This window comes from Fundulus heteroclitus, chromosome 6, assembly GCF_011125445.2.
Source record: "Fundulus heteroclitus isolate FHET01 chromosome 6, MU-UCD_Fhet_4.1, whole genome shotgun sequence".
Classification (NCBI taxonomy): Eukaryota; Metazoa; Chordata; class Actinopteri; order Cyprinodontiformes; family Fundulidae; genus Fundulus; species Fundulus heteroclitus.
This window is the reverse complement of record NC_046366.1, coordinates 14261365-14277064: the sequence shown is the minus strand read 5'-3', so window position 1 is coordinate 14277064 and position 15700 is coordinate 14261365. Positions and strand designations below refer to the sequence as shown.

The 15700-nt window shown below is 38.3% G+C and overlaps 1 protein-coding gene across 2 annotated transcripts in view; it reads left to right on the top strand.

The window, feature by feature from the left end:
• Positions 1 to 15700, top strand: part of LOC105935923 (ephrin type-B receptor 1-B) — a 243498-nt gene that overhangs the window by 201668 nt on the left and 26130 nt on the right. The window contains exons 10-12 of one of the 2 annotated variants that reach the window (XM_012876547.3): positions 3987 to 4109; positions 5177 to 5424; positions 6503 to 6718. In XM_012876547.3, the coding sequence (XP_012732001.1) occupies positions 3987 to 4109; positions 5177 to 5424; positions 6503 to 6718 (587 nt within the window). Of the gene's footprint in view, positions 1 to 3920; positions 4110 to 5176; positions 5425 to 6502; positions 6719 to 15700 lie in introns of both variants that reach the window. The other variant, XM_012876546.3, reaches the window with a different exon arrangement.

The window sequence follows — 15700 nt, the reverse complement described above, 5'->3', positions numbered from 1 at the left end:
ATTTACCAATCAGTATATGCACATTTTAGTTTGCAATAAAACTTTATTCTTAGTTTAAGTACCTGTGTTCTATTTGTAAGCGCGCACATTTAGTTCACTTTTGTACTTAGTCAATTTTCCATACCTTTTTTGTGTTTTTGTTACTAATCTTTATTTCTTACCTTCCATGGTGCCTGGGAGTTTTGCCAGACAAAAGATGGCTGCCAGGGCTGAGATCAACTAAATACCGGGGAGGGTAAATTGGACTGTTCCACCTGCTTTTGCTGGAAGGGGGGATTTGTATTTTTCTTTCTTTTGTATTTCACTTAGGGTTTGTATTTAGAGGTTGTGGGTTTTTCATTGTTCTTAGATTAGTTTAGTGTCAAACATAACTGTACTGCTTTGTTTTGTCATTTGTGAGTGTTTGTTTGGTTTTAATTACCCCTATTGTGTTAATTGGTCTGATCAGCCAGAGTGTATATATACCCTTGTGTGTCATTTGTTTGTAGGTCAGTTATGTTTGGTTGTGCAGTCAGTTAGTTTGGGCACAGTTTGCTTCAGTTAAAGTTTGTTTTTCTTTTTTTTGACCTCTTTTATGACTCCGGAACCCACCATTTTTGTACTTTTGGCTTTTGGGTTAAAAATAAAAAACCCAACTTTTGAATAATTTCCTGTGACTCCTCATGCGTTTTTACCTCGGTCCATCACAACCTGCCAGAAGCTTTATTTTAAAGATCCTCAAATCAAAGTAAAATGTTCCAATCAAGATTTTTAAAGGTCCATCATATATTGTAGTTTTTCATGCTTGTCTATTTCTGTGTTCACCCTAATGTCAAAAAAGAGCATTTTAAAATTCTCCTTTTAAAAGCAGAATAGAGATTTTATACATTTTGAAAGTTGCTTTAAGGACTCTGTTTGATGGAGAACTGTGAAGCTTAGATTTGATCCAAGTATTTTAGATTCTAGAATATCTAAAAACTGTGAAATAGCTTTTTTGGTTTAGAGCCAAATTGAAACTATGAGTCAAATGCCAACTTTAGCAACATTAGCTGCTTATTGTTAAAATAATTTGCACCTGGTCTGTGACTCTGGGACTGTTACTGCCAAGCTTAAATAAGTCTACCTCACACCCAGACCTCCCTGCGAGTTTAAGTTTAAGATCTTTGTTTGATTAGGGCAGGGCACATTACGCAAAAGATTGGCAATTTGCCTCAGTGTAAATATGCCAGAATAAGCCCAATAGCTAAATAAGGGGTGCAGCATTCGTGCATGATGCAACAGTGACAGGGTTAGTTATTGGCCAGATGGAGCTGACCTGGAGATAGCTTTTCTTGACCCAATGAAGTCTTATCCTTACCAAAGCTGGATAGCAATTTGTGAGAATTTACATGGATGTACATGGATAATTTACATTGGTGTCTATTACAATAAACACTGATGCACCTTTATATCCTTTATACCCAAACCATACACAAAAGTAAGGGTAGTTTTCATACTAATAAGCCAGTGTGTGACAGATGACTTTCTGACGTCAAACAATGGATAATTAGTTTAGATTTAGTCAGGACCTGAGCTCGTAATACTGTGAGGCACTAAAATAAATTAATCTGCTTCTTAGGCAGACATGAAATGAAAATGAACTCACTGTAGGGATATAGTGCCCTGCTGCTGTTTGTTAATTCCTCAACAAATATAATCACAGAAACAGTTAATTGCTAGCTCTTCATTAATGCTTAGACGTATGGAAATTAAATCTTTGTCAGAGAAAATAAATTAGGGGGCAGTAAGTCCCCTTGCTGAAAGTATGAAAGAATCCTTTAACTTAAAAAGATTAGCTTTAATAGAGACGAAATTCCTGTTTGTCTTAAGACTGTATGTAAATCCTGTTAAGTAAGACCACTAATTTGATTTTCCCCACAGTTTTATTAGATCATTGGAGCATCGGTCCCATGTGGTTGATTTGTGGATACATTAGGCCCACTTAGTAAACAAGCGTAGTATACAAATAGGTCAATGACAGAAAATATCATGATCAAGTACTGTGCGGTAAATTGTAACTTTAATTGATCAGACAAAGAAATGAGCCCAGATGACTTGTATTGTGTAAACTCACTCTACCAGTACAGTTCTCAGCATGAAATGGACAAGCACTGATTTGTCTACTCAGAAATGAATCAGAAGAAAAGAACAAACATAGGAAAGAATAACGTGGTTTCTCATAGTGAAGGGGGGAGCTGATGTGGGGTAAAACACACTCTTCCAATAAGATAATTTTGTCACTTTTGGCACACACAAAAACCTTGGCTACATGCAGACATCAGCAAAACTAATAACCACACCCTTTTTGGAAAGGTACAGAATGTGTAATTTTAGTGACTAAGGATTTTGAGTTGAGCTGACAGCAGATCATACCATGTAGTATGATTTCACACTCAACTGCTTTGATCCCCATTAATATTCATTCGTTAAACTTATCCATCTATTCTTGAAAATTGAACATTTTTGGTTTAGCCCATGAGTCATTGTTGGAGTGCCTCTTCTTTCTGCAGAGTACATGTTTTATATGTTGGTAAAGATAGAAATGATGTTCTGATACATTTTTTTCATACACTTAGCTGAAGGCCCTTTGAAATATTAATGTTAAATTGAGAGTCTATGTTTTTAGCCAGTGGCCAGAAAAAGATGAGTCCAGTTAACCAGGGCTGGACCATAGGGAGGCAGGAAAATAAACTGTTTGCATTTTAAATTATAGATAAAAGTGGGCTCTGGAGTATGGGTTAGAAAGTAATGGGTGTGCATTTATTTAGCGGTTTGTCCACATGAGCTTGGGTTTTAGTCTGAAGTATCTTTACATGACACTTGTTGCCATGCATGGTTCCTCTGTTGAGATGTGAAGCTTTGCCCTGGTTACCCTTGTAAATAGTAAAACAGTATGCAATGAAAAGCTCTTTGCAGTGAACAGAATTTGTAATGATCAATTAAAGTCACCTAAACAGGGTTCAAGGCAATTACAGTGATAACTACAGTGAACTTCTAGTCAAAAGCAAGGTGAGGTACTTTAATCCCTGGAACCTACCCTCACCTTGTGTCTTAAGGCCCTTCTCTCCTTCTGTGTAGTTCGTGCAAATGTCCAGGCATAAATTTGACTTGATGGAGACATTCATAATATAGCGGGCAATGTTTGGAGTAAACAGCCCCCAAGGAACTAGGCTGACCTTGGATGTCACCACAGAGATGATGATTTGATGTCTGGTTGCTGGCTGCATATCCTTTTGTAGCATATTAAATTGGTTTATAAGTGTGTTTTTTTTTCCCCCACCCACCCAACCTGTCGACTTGGTAAAGTTTTGTTCCGTTTGGAGAGACATCTGCTGTCTGTAAACTGTGGTCGGCTGTTTTAGAATTGCATGAAGAGCTTGTTGATGGCATGGTGGTTTTATCTTTTTATGAGCTCCAATAGCAAAAGGCTGCTGGGAAATTGGTTCTACCATGATGAAAGAGCTGATATTGCTAGGGTAAGGGATAAAGGGGGACAAAAAAAGGCATGCATTTATTCTTTCTATATACCATCGCCTCTCGCTGTCTCCCTTAATGCTTTACTTTCTTTTTTTCTTGGTTTACATTTTATCCCAGCAAATATGTTTCTTTTCTTGTTGCTAAAGCTCTTCCTGTATCCGACCACTTATACTTTATACAACAAATGTTTGATAGAAATTTTCATTTTGCACCTGTTATTTTCTGTCTTGTTATTTATTTGGGCTCTAAAGGTAACATTGTCCGTTGCACTTGGAGCTAGTAGAGGTTGTAATATTTAGTCCTATTTAAGATGTATGCTACAATGTAAGGATTTTTATCATCAGATCCTTCTAAAATATTTCATTTAAGTCTAAAGGAAGAGTATTTCCTTCTTGAAAGCTTACTGAGCACTTTGGTTGTCCTAGAACTCTCTTTGCGAGCCGACATGTCTAACTGCCCCTCCCCACTGGGCTGCCCGACCCACTTCTCAGGCTCTCCTGGAATGAAGATCTACATTGATCCCTTCACTTATGAGGACCCTAACGAGGCAGTGAGAGAATTTGCCAAGGAGATCGATGTCTCCACTGTCAAGATTGAGGAGGTCATCGGTGCAGGTATGACAAGTAATGAATAGAAGCAATGTATTTCTGTGTGCCCATACATTCTTATTTTGTGACATGATGTGGATGTGGACTGCTGTGTTTGAAGTTTTGCTTCTGGGTATTGTATGCGACGTGCATATCTGTGTACCATGAAGTTTCACATTAATCTGCTCTAAAGCCATGCCTGTTTGTCAGGTGCACACATGTCAAGGGCCAAAGCCATGTGCACCAACAAGATGCAGAGAAGCATGCAACCCAAAAGAATTAGATTCTTTGGGTCTGGCCTGTCAGTTCATCTTACATTTTTCCCTTTTTTCTCGTATTAAATCTCACTGTGTTTTTGCAACGTTTTGCAATTTCATTCAATTATACATGCAGAATAGAGTGGATCCTTGTTTCAGAATGAAATAAACAATGTCTTTCAAAACCTATGATTAGATGCTTAGAGTTGTAAAATATATATATTTTTAAACAGACGGCTACATAACATTCATGTTCATTACATGCCTCTTCCATACAGTCGGAGGCAGTTTACTTTTACAGTCAAGAGAGCATACTGTGCTTCTTCATAAAGGTGCTAAAATAGTAGTAGTGTGATTGAGCTTGGAATAGCTCCCAAACCACGGCCTGCTCAGCAAGCCAGGTGTGAGCTGGGGTAAATTTAAGAATGTAAGGGGGGGTAACTAATTAAGGATATCCGTTTTTGCTGAATTCTTGGTGTGGTGTCTCTACAGGACAGGCTGGTGATAATTAATAAAATGGGTGCCAGAAATGTCCCAGTCAGTGCTTGGCTGATTTTCTTCAATTTGGGAATACAAAGACGCTTGGCAGTCTTTTAGGATAAAGTGACTGCTGTGAGTCAGAAGGAACCACACTGTTGAGAATATCACTAGCAGATCAACAGTACCAACAGTGTAGCAAAAACACTCAGCATGCCGGAAACAAACATAATGAACTATCACGTTAGGACATATAAGGTGTGGCTAATTGAAAAATAACTACAGTGGGTTTGAGCTGACCAAGGAGGTTATTGCTTCGTTTTAAAGGAAACTCCACCTTGCTCAACTATTTCTGACCAGGTGAATTTGGAGAAGTGTACAAGGGCCGTTTGAAGCTGCCTGGTAAGAGAGAGATCTATGTGGCCATTAAGACGCTGAAGGCTGGCTACGTGGAGAAGCAGAGGAGAGACTTCCTGTCTGAAGCCTCCATCATGGGCCAGTTTGACCATCCAAACATTATCCGACTGGAAGGCGTCGTCACAAAAAGCCGTCCCGTCATGATCGTCACAGAGTTCATGGAGAACGGTGCCCTTGACTCCTTCCTAAGGGTGAGTGATCTATGAGAATGAAAGCTGCATGTACTGCAGTTGTTTAAGGGAATCAAATGAAATGTTAATGTTTTTAATTTAAGAAATAATATGAATTAACTGATGATGCCTAATTTTTTTTTGTCCAATAACCATAGAATGAGCTAAATGAAAACACGTTTAATTTTTATTTATATTATTAATTGATTTAATTGCAATGGCTACAATATCAGTCATTTCTAATTTTAAAATGTTCACATCAGCTTAGTTTTTCAGTCAATATACATATAGTCTAATAATGTTTTAAGCTATTATTAGGCTCTTCCTTTTATAATAATGATTGAGCAGACATGTAGCTTAATCAATATTCAGCAATTTTCCCCCTCCTTCAATCTAATGAATTGGCCTTCTATTTCTCTTTGATCTGTCGTGGGTTTATATAGGCTCTTTGAAGTTGGCTTTGCTAACCACCGCATCCGACTTGTGTTTCTATCGATCTCTCCTTACCCTCTTATTTGTTGTTTTGTTTCAAAGGTTTAAAGTCTTCTCTTGAGAGCAATCAGATTGGGACGTTGGACAGAGGGGTGCTTGCATGCCACAGCTTTGAATTTTATCACAATGCAAATTAAAAACAATATATATAATTGGTAAAAAGCAGGGAATGGCAAAATAAACATTTGAGCAGATGAAACTGCCTGCGCACAGGATGTCCCTCTCTTATGTGGGTGTTGGAATGACAGCGTATCTTGTTCCTTCGTCTTTTATGTGCATATGCCCTCTGGTTGTGTTAATAATTATAAACCGGCAGGGTTTCTTTTATTTCTGGAGGAGAAGAAGATAATCCAAATTAGTAGCCTTGATGTATCAGAAAATAGTACAAACATTTATGACGAAATTCACACTTTGTACCGTGAATTTCCAAATCAAATTCTGATTCAGATAAAATTAGGTAATTTCTTAGCCACGTTTGCTTAACAGAGTCAAATTATTTTTGTAAAGACAAAACAAAATTTGCCAATTACAATTGAAAGCATCTCTCAACATTATGTTCACTCTTGCAGAAATTGAATCCAATTAACAATTTGTGTCTGTTCTCCAGCAAAACGATGGTCAGTTTACGGTGATCCAGTTGGTGGGAATGCTCCGTGGGATATCAGCAGGGATGAAATACCTCTCAGAAATGAATTATGTCCATCGTGACCTGGCCGCTCGAAACATCCTCGTCAACAGCAACTTGGTCTGCAAAGTTTCCGACTTTGGCCTGTCACGCTATCTGCAGGAGGACACGTCGGATCCCAGCTACACCAGCTCCCTAGTGAGTACTTTTAATTCTCTTTAGTTTGCTTCTGTGCGCTGGGTAATCCCCCTTGACTAATCTAGTGGTTATAATTTAAAGTCTTCAAGCATTCTTCTTTTTTTTTTTACTGACATATACAGCATCTTAAAAACACCCTTCAAACCTAAACATGTCAGTCAAGTTTTAAGTTTGACAATAGCTTTCTTTCTTGAAGCCCGTTCACCTTTTCAGCACCATTCATTTCATAAGAACTGTCACTCCTTTTTCCCCCTTGCTTTTTACACTACTCTGCAAATCATGGCCCGGAGGTCTGTCACATCTTCATTAGCGTGGAGACAAGCCTCCTCTGGGAAGGCTCCTCTCGTGTTGGCATGCCCAGAGAGCAGAGAAACCAAAGGGCACTGCAGCCTCTCAAAATGACATCTCCTACCTCATTCTCTCTCTTTCCCTCCTTCACTCCTCTCCCTCTCTCTCACTGCCCATTCATTATTACTGGGGCATCATGGGAGGCTTTGGCTCCTCATTAACTCATCCACAGTACAGATCTGTAATTATTAGCAGCCATCGTTAGTTCATCTTCTGCCTCTCCTCTTCCTAATTCAAAACACACTTTTACACCCTCACAAACACACAGGGCCATGTCATTAGGAAGCCAGACATGCCTTAGGTTGTGTAGGTGGTTTTGAGTGCCTGTGTGTGTACTGGCATATATGCAAAAGAGTATGTGTTTGTGTGGGGCTCTCACTATGACTGTGTGTCTATCGTCACCTCATTGACTCTGTTTAAGTCTTTGGTGCAAATTAGGTTGTTTACTGCTTGTGGCCGACATGTTTCCATCTGCTACTGCTTTAAGTAGACCTCAGATGCTTCACCAGAGTAAGGTTACACAAAAAGGTTAAAATAAGAAAGGACATACAAACAATTCATAAAGAGTACTAAAAATAATCTACTGGTTGGGATCTTATGACTGATTTGCTATTATCCACATAGTGGTATTTTTTATTTAGATTTTATTTCACAACACTTTTTATTTCTTACTGAAACATAACTGCAAGATGGGTATTTTGTGTAAAATGCCCTCCAAACTGCTCTATTATTTTCACACCACGCTTGTCTGGTCCTGGTGGAGGTCTTTCTTTGACCTTTGAAGACAACTACATCTGTAATCTCATGGACTGTGGCTCATTGATCACTTTTCAATGTCAGGTCATCAAAACAGTGCAATTTGAAGCATTTACATTTATTGACCCCTTGGCCAAACTGGACCTTTTCTTTCTAATTTGTAGACGTTTTAGCATCAATTATCAGAGAAGAGAGGAATTTTTGATGACATGCAGTTAATTCTTTACACATTGATGACCCTTCCTGTAATGCAGCTGCAGATAATGGAGCTATCATGCTCTTTTAACATAGCACAGCATGTTTCTGGGTCTCTACTCACAAGTGGATCTTGTTTTTTATTTAAGACTACACATTTACATGTTGAAGAGGTTCATGCTAGTCACCACAGCTACATTGTCTTTAAAGTCAAAACTAATGTTGATCCTGTCCTTCCAAACTGAAGTCAGAAAGGTCATTTTTCAGTGAGCAGTCAATGCATTATGCATTATCTGCATTACTTGAGAAACTTAGTTGATGGTAATGTTTCTAACTCCCTCATTTTATCATTTAATTAGCAAACATGTTTAATTTTAGATCTAATGGTGCCAGAAAAAAAAGACAGGTTTATGACAAAAAGGACGGTCTTTGTATAAATGGTAATATTTGCAGTTTCAGAAGAAGATGACCCATAGCTGAGAGGCTCTGGAAAACAAGTAAGCTGAAAGTTCATAGGTCCCGCTTTAAAAGCTCATAATTTATTCAAATGAGAATGCTTAAAAAAAATATCAAAAACTGTTTACTTTGCTGACGTTATAACCTCAAATGAAAACAACTCAGAAGTTAGATTCAATAAAGGACGAGCTTATCTCCTGTATTTTCAAAGTCCAGCTGCAACGGCTTTCTGACATTCTTCAAGAATAAAATAAGAATATCAAGGTAGAGTTTTCATCTCCACCTATTTCATCTCTACCTACTTCCTATTATTATTTTTTGGTATCCATCGTCTTCCCAATCATCGTTAACTGTCAGACTTGTAAATGCTTGTGGCATCGGTGTTATTTAAAAAGAGAAACATGAAACCCTTTTAAATACATGCTGATATTCTGAAGTGTTTGATCTCATTCTCTCTTGCCTAGTGGATATTAATAATCAGTTTTTTCAACGCGTCTCTGTCCTTGCCCTTTTTAAACATGCATTTGTAAAATTTATTATCGTATTTTTCGGACCATTAGGTGCACCGGATAATAGGGCTCATTGTGAATTAACGTCTCTATGTGTGTTTTTGTCCACATATAAGGCACACCAGATTATAAGGCGCAGTAAATTTACTTCTGTGTAATATCACTCAGGCCCCTCTGCGTACACAGCTCTCTACTGAGAGGGAGAGTAAAGCACTTCTAGTTTAGACATTACAGTCAGGCAATCTTGTAGACTGATAAGGTAGTGACACAGTGCACCGTAATGCCCTGAATATCCATTGAGCGGACCAAAGTCTTACTTACACATTCTGCCAATTTTTTGAGTGCATTGTACCATATAAAATCGGTCAGTAAGCACAACGGTAATCATGTATAATGTGTACCGGATTATAAGGCGCCCCATCAATTTTTGAGAAAATTTAAGGGTTTTAAGTGTGCCTTGCAGTCCGAAAAATACACTGTTTAAGAAGTCCAGCTTGAATTCCTTTCAGATAAAGGAATACAGACCAATTTGTATATTACCTTTTACTTAAAACAATCTTAGAAAATGTGGTGGCCAAACACATTATTTATTTTCTGGAAGAAAACTATAAATATCTCTCTGGTTTTCCTGATATACATTGAGCAGAAACTGCTCTCTTAAAATCTCCACTAGCATCATGATGACTGCAAACCCTAGGGAATTTACGGTCTTATTCTTGTTAGACCTTTCTACAGCCTTTGACAGCGTTGATCCATCTGAATAAAGACATCAAGGATTGGTGGGGATATCTGGAACTCTTTAGATCTGCTTTAGATCTTACCTTTCAAACAGAACCATCATCATCTATATAAACCATATAATGTCAGATTTTACTGATGTGATATGTGCAGTAGCTCAAAGCTCTTTTTGCTATGTAATTATACACTTGCAGAGATCATTATTAAATGCATACCTCCTATTACATTTACACAGATGGACTGCTCAACCAGTGTCTCTTAGAAGTCACTTAACCATTTTTTTTATTGTTTGAGAAACATTTTCAAACAAAGGCGGTTGGTATAAAAACCAAAACTGGATGGTTTTTCATGCTTTTTTTCTTTTCTCCTAGATGTAAGGCACTTTTCACATGCATCAACTACGATCCCCTTGATCCCCTTTACTTGGTCCAAGCCTCTTAATTGGGACAAACAGAAGAGCTTACATCGTTTTGTTGCTGCTGAACTAGTTACCAGTTGATTTTAGAATGCATTTTTATATCCTGAATCACATCCCGGTTCATACGTCTGTTACACAACCCAGTTCTGTACATCTGTCAATCATTTGGCTATTGATTTAGGGTTGAGGTTAAAAGTTTGCTGGTAGTGTTCTTTCTTGATCCCACCAAATTTGTGCTGTGCACCAGTAGCCTTTGGGAGGTAGATCCTCAGCATGGTGCTACCACCCCAATGCTTGTCAGATGGTACAAAGTTATCCGGTTTTAAGCCCAACATCAACCCCTCTGATCATTCTTCTTACTGTTGTGGCCAAACAGACAATTTTCTGTCTTGTCTGACCATAAAACCTTTCCCCAGAAAACATTGCTTGTCCATGTGAGCCACTGGCAATTTCAGTTGAGCATGAAGATGTTAGTTTTGGAGCAGATGCCTTCTTGGTCAGCACTGTCTGAATAAAAGCTGATGTTCAACCCACTTCACTGTGGTATTTACACTTATGATCCAGCCTCTTCAATTTAATGGTTGGCTAGAGCTTATAGTTATTGTGTTCTTCTTCAACATCCTGAAAAAAATCCTTTAATCTGCAGATGGTGGTGTGGTTGATATGTAAACCTTTGAAGCAGGTGGATATTCCAACCTCACATTAATCCCAAAAACACATTCAAATTTACCAGAGAAACAGCAGGCTAATATTAAGCTTTTGGAGCAGCATCTGCAACAGCTCAATTGAAACAATATAGAGTATATTTATGTTGTGCCATTACGCATGTTTTTAAGTCATTTCATGTTTATTAAATAACCCTTGACGTGTTAGGTATTGTCTGGCGAATATCAGCCCAAACCAGCTGATATTAGGACAATTGTAAGAGTGATTTGAGGACTGACATTTTGTTAACAGCAAACTCTGCATACATATAGAATAAATGAGTGACAACTTCTCTTCAACTGCAATAATTTATTACCAGAAATAAATCCAAAGAACACCACTATAAAATGCTATCTGAATTAACACTATATTTCAACCAACAAATCATCTAGACTGGGCCAGTGAAACTTACTAGACTAGAAGTCAATGCAGATCCAAGTTAGAGAACTAAAGTTCATCTTAAAGAATGTGGAATGTGGAATGAGGCATAACTAATTTAGAGCAACATTTGGTCTGTGTTCAACCCATTCATAATGCAAATCTGAGTTAGGCAAAACATTATTTGAGGAAATAACATTTTAAAGAATGATTTGGTAAAAAAAAAATTATAACTTTGCCTGCTTATTTCTAACGGCAAAAAATATTCAGATTTATAAAACCTTGCACATTCAAACAGAGGTGTTTATTAAATTAGAAAATCAGAGGTAAAAGCACATATGTTGTCCACATTAAAAGAACTTGTTAAAAAATAAACATGCTTGTTGTTTTCAACGTCAGATGAAAGCCGTGCTCCTGTTTAAATTCCTCAAAGGCTGTGCGCTCAGATCAACATTCAGAGATGGGAGGGGGAATGAGAGGTTTTCCCCATGATAAGACCCCCTCCCTCCCCCAGAAAAAAATAATTAAATGAACAAATAGAAACGGACACCGCAAAAACCATTCTAGGAAGCTGATGGACACTGAGTGCTGCATGGGTTTGAGCAGTAGGTGCACCTTCTCTGCGCTCTGGGGGTTGGAGAGCTGCCTTTCAGCACCTGGAGGTGGGTGTAGCCACTTTCCCCTGTAGGTTATAGCAAACTGCAATGCTTGGAGTCTAAAGTGGTATATTGGCCAATGGCCAGTCATCATTGGTCAGGAAATTGTTGACCCCTGAAACCACGTTTCCTTCTAATTCTCTCTCTAAGGTCTTCCAACAGTGCCAATGGATCCACCCCTCAGCTTTACGCATGAGTGTGCTTGACTGTTTACGACAATTAATTGCTGCACACCTTGTCACAGTAATCTCGTAATCTGTGGAACACGTCGTAATCGGGGAGAGGAATGTGATGCCGAACACATTCCTGTTGATATGTAAACTTCTAACTGGAACAATATGTTGGGCCAGTAATACTTTAATGATCTGAGTATGTTTTCTTGTTATTTATTGTTTCCCCCTTGGTGAATGTTTGACACATTGAAGCCTTTACCGAAATGGTAAAATGTGAACTAAAGAAGAAGAATATAACTTAGGTAAAGGTGTTTTCATTTCATACAGAAATGAATTGAATTCTAACTATAAAAAATGTTTTTTGAATAAGGTCACTCCTAAAAAGACTTTATTGAGAGGTTAAACAACACTGGAGTAATCTCTTACATTGCATCTCATTTAATTTATGGGTGGTATTCTAAAAGTAATGTGCCGCTAAATTGTAGAGTACAGAAAATATAAATTTTTTAAATGTAGTAAAGTGATAAAAAAACTTTTTTCATTATTGCAAGCTAGCAGTAGATTCCTTTTATTCTGAACTCCATTAAGCTTTTGGTAGAAATGGCTTTGTAATACCCTCACATTTATTTGCTCCACCTTTTATTTCCCTCAGTCGTGTCCTGTATTTCACCTGCCTGCCCCATTCCTGTTTTGAGCTGACAGTCTCCAGTGGCCCCACACACTTGTGTCTAACAGAGTTGCCTGAGAGAGGAAAGTTTAACTTGTTTTTATGGAACTGCCATGGGGGTTCCTTTTTTTGCAGTTGCATCATGGTATACTATGTAAGTGCGCATCTCAGTGGCGGGGTCGTATAGCTTATGAATAAATATGAATGCAATCAGAATATATTATTCTATAAAAAGGTTTATTTTAGGATGAGCATCTGAGGTATTACAACGCTTGCAAACCTTGAGATCAAAAGCACTCCGGTGGCCTGTGTGTTAGTGCCACACAGGTACGAAAAGAGCTCTCAAAATAAACCGTGTACATTTGAATAAAGGATAATTAAAATAAACTAAAGTAGAAAATACAGAACAGAGTTTTAATTTGCATTTTTAGCCATCCTGATGACAACCTTGTGCCTGCCTATTGGCAAGAGTTCATTGACGAGGTGTGATGAGAAGAAGTGTTGTCAAAAGCCAGAGATGTGACCTTACATTCAGGAGACTAAGAGCTAATTGCTCCCTAGGAATAGCATGCTTTGTACGCTTGACCCCTGTGGCTAAACCTTGCTGAATGGGTATTATTTAGCAACAAAGAGGAGCAGCACCTTAGCTGTTTGCGTCACTGAGCTGGCTAATATAACAGGATTTAAAAGGATTGGGCTATAGATTGTGGTCAGTGTTTTGATGTTGGTTAATGCAAAACTGCTCAAAGTCTCCTTGAAGGCATTATCTGGAAAACCCAAATGCCCTAAGAGCTGTCTGATGGCAAGACACGGAAGGTTGTAGATGAGGTGAAATAGTGTTTTTTGAGGGCACTGCTTTAGTAAGATAAGTCAATCCTGTAATTAATTATGAATCCATTTGTTGTCAATTCAAGAGAGGAGCTTCACATACTGCGGCCTGCTGCCTCCTCTATCCACCTGCTCGTAAGCTTTTAAATAACTGAAATTATAACCAAAGTCAGATTTTTGACAACTGCAACTTTCTGATCCAGTATGCCTTGGAATTTGAAAAGCAGGCACAATTCACACATTCAACAATCACCGCGGGATGTTGTGGTCCTTGTAATTAAGCTGCGTGTATCTTATGCCCTTCACTTTACAGGCTCTGTGGTTATGACCTGATGCTTTAACCAATCTTTGAGCATGACTTGCATCGCAGACAAGGACAACAGAATAAGAAAATTGAATTTCACTGACAGCCAGTGATTTACATAGTTACCAACGGCCTCCTCGGGCAAATTAATCACCCCTCTCCCTCTGCTGCTTTTCTAATTTTTGTCTGCAATTCTGGGCACACCAATTACAGGGCCTGCAGTGTGATGCTGGCTCATGGTTGGAAGGACATGCTGGTAATTGTGTTAACCCTGGATGTGGGGTGCACTCTGGAGCAGTGTTGTGGAGTTTAAGACAGAAGGAGGCTGTCCTCCCTCTCTGTTGGCTGTTCACCAAAGTCATGATTAATTAGGCTTACAAAACAATACTTGAACTGCATTGGTCTTACTAAGGTGCTCGGTGTTAATTATTTTAAAGGCTTTAGCTATTGTTTTGTTTTTTCATATCCATACCATACTATGTTGTGCTGTTGCTTATTTCTTTATGGCAACGCTTTGTTATTGAGGTTTTCTATAATGAATAAAGCTTCATATCTGGCAGAAATGCAAAGACAGGAAAGGTTTCACATTTATGTGCTCCCTTGTCGATTCGATCTGTCCATCGAATGAGGTCCATCTCATGAACCATTTTATTTATCAAAACCTTTGCACCTTTATATGCCATCACATGCTCTAAGATCGTCTGACTTTAGCAGTTTCAAAAACTTTGTGTAAATCCCAAGGATACAGAGCCCTTGCAGCTCTGGCTCCTAAATTGTGGAATGAGGCAGGCCTCATCTCTTTCTGTTTTCAAATCTTGTTTAAAAACACATTTCTCATTAACTTTCAACCCAGAGTGAATTAATATCTGTGTCTTAATATTGCACTCTTTCCTCGTATGTGTTGTGTTTTTGATTTCTTTTGCATATTTATTTTACTGTTTTATTGTTGGTCTTGCTTTTTTGACAGCACTTCGGTCAGCTGCCATGTTGTGTTTTAAATGCTTTAGAAATAAATATGGTATGGTATCCATCCATCCATCCATCCATCCATCCATCCATCCATCCATCCATCCATCCATCCATCAATCCATCAAAATTAAGAGGATTTTTTCCTTTCCAAAAATATGCACACCCATTTTCAGTTTAACAGCAGGATTCCTATATTTTGCTGCTCTTGCTCAAAACTGTTCCCACAATAGAGACAATCCTGCTTACTTACAGATATGCTCTGCTCCTTGTCAAAGCGGTGATTCTGCACTCAGATTTAATGCCTGGTGAGCAAATATCTTCTGCTCCTGTTTGAATCCTGCACCTCACGCTTTAACTACCTGTGTGGGGGTGCAATCTGCATTAGTTTGCTCTCTGCTCACATATTTTCTTTGCTCCCTCTCAGAATTAAGTGGTGGTTCTACCTGGTAACAGCTCCAGTCAGTCTAATGATAGTGTAGCATTGACATCACAGCCTTTTTTGGGCACGTCTCTTGTGCTCATAAAGTTCAACTATCCAAGAGGAGAGAGTACAAACCTGAAAGTTCAGGTTTTATCCACAAGCAGTAACATTCTAAGTGCACAGAGGCATACAATCTGACTGTGGAAATGTTGTTTTGAGGAGCGTATTGTTAAGTAAGTAATACTTTTTGTAGTGTACAAAAAGTTACGGGAGTAGTTTAAGATCTGAAACTGAAAATTAGGAATATTGCTCTGAAACTGAAAAAGTATGATCTTATTTTTAAACAAAATTTCACAATAAGAGATTGGGTTTGGAGAGAAAAAAAAAACAGATCTAGGAGAAACACTCCCGAGTTCATTCTTGGGGAGGCAAAGAGATCTAAGGTCATAAGAAATGGAATC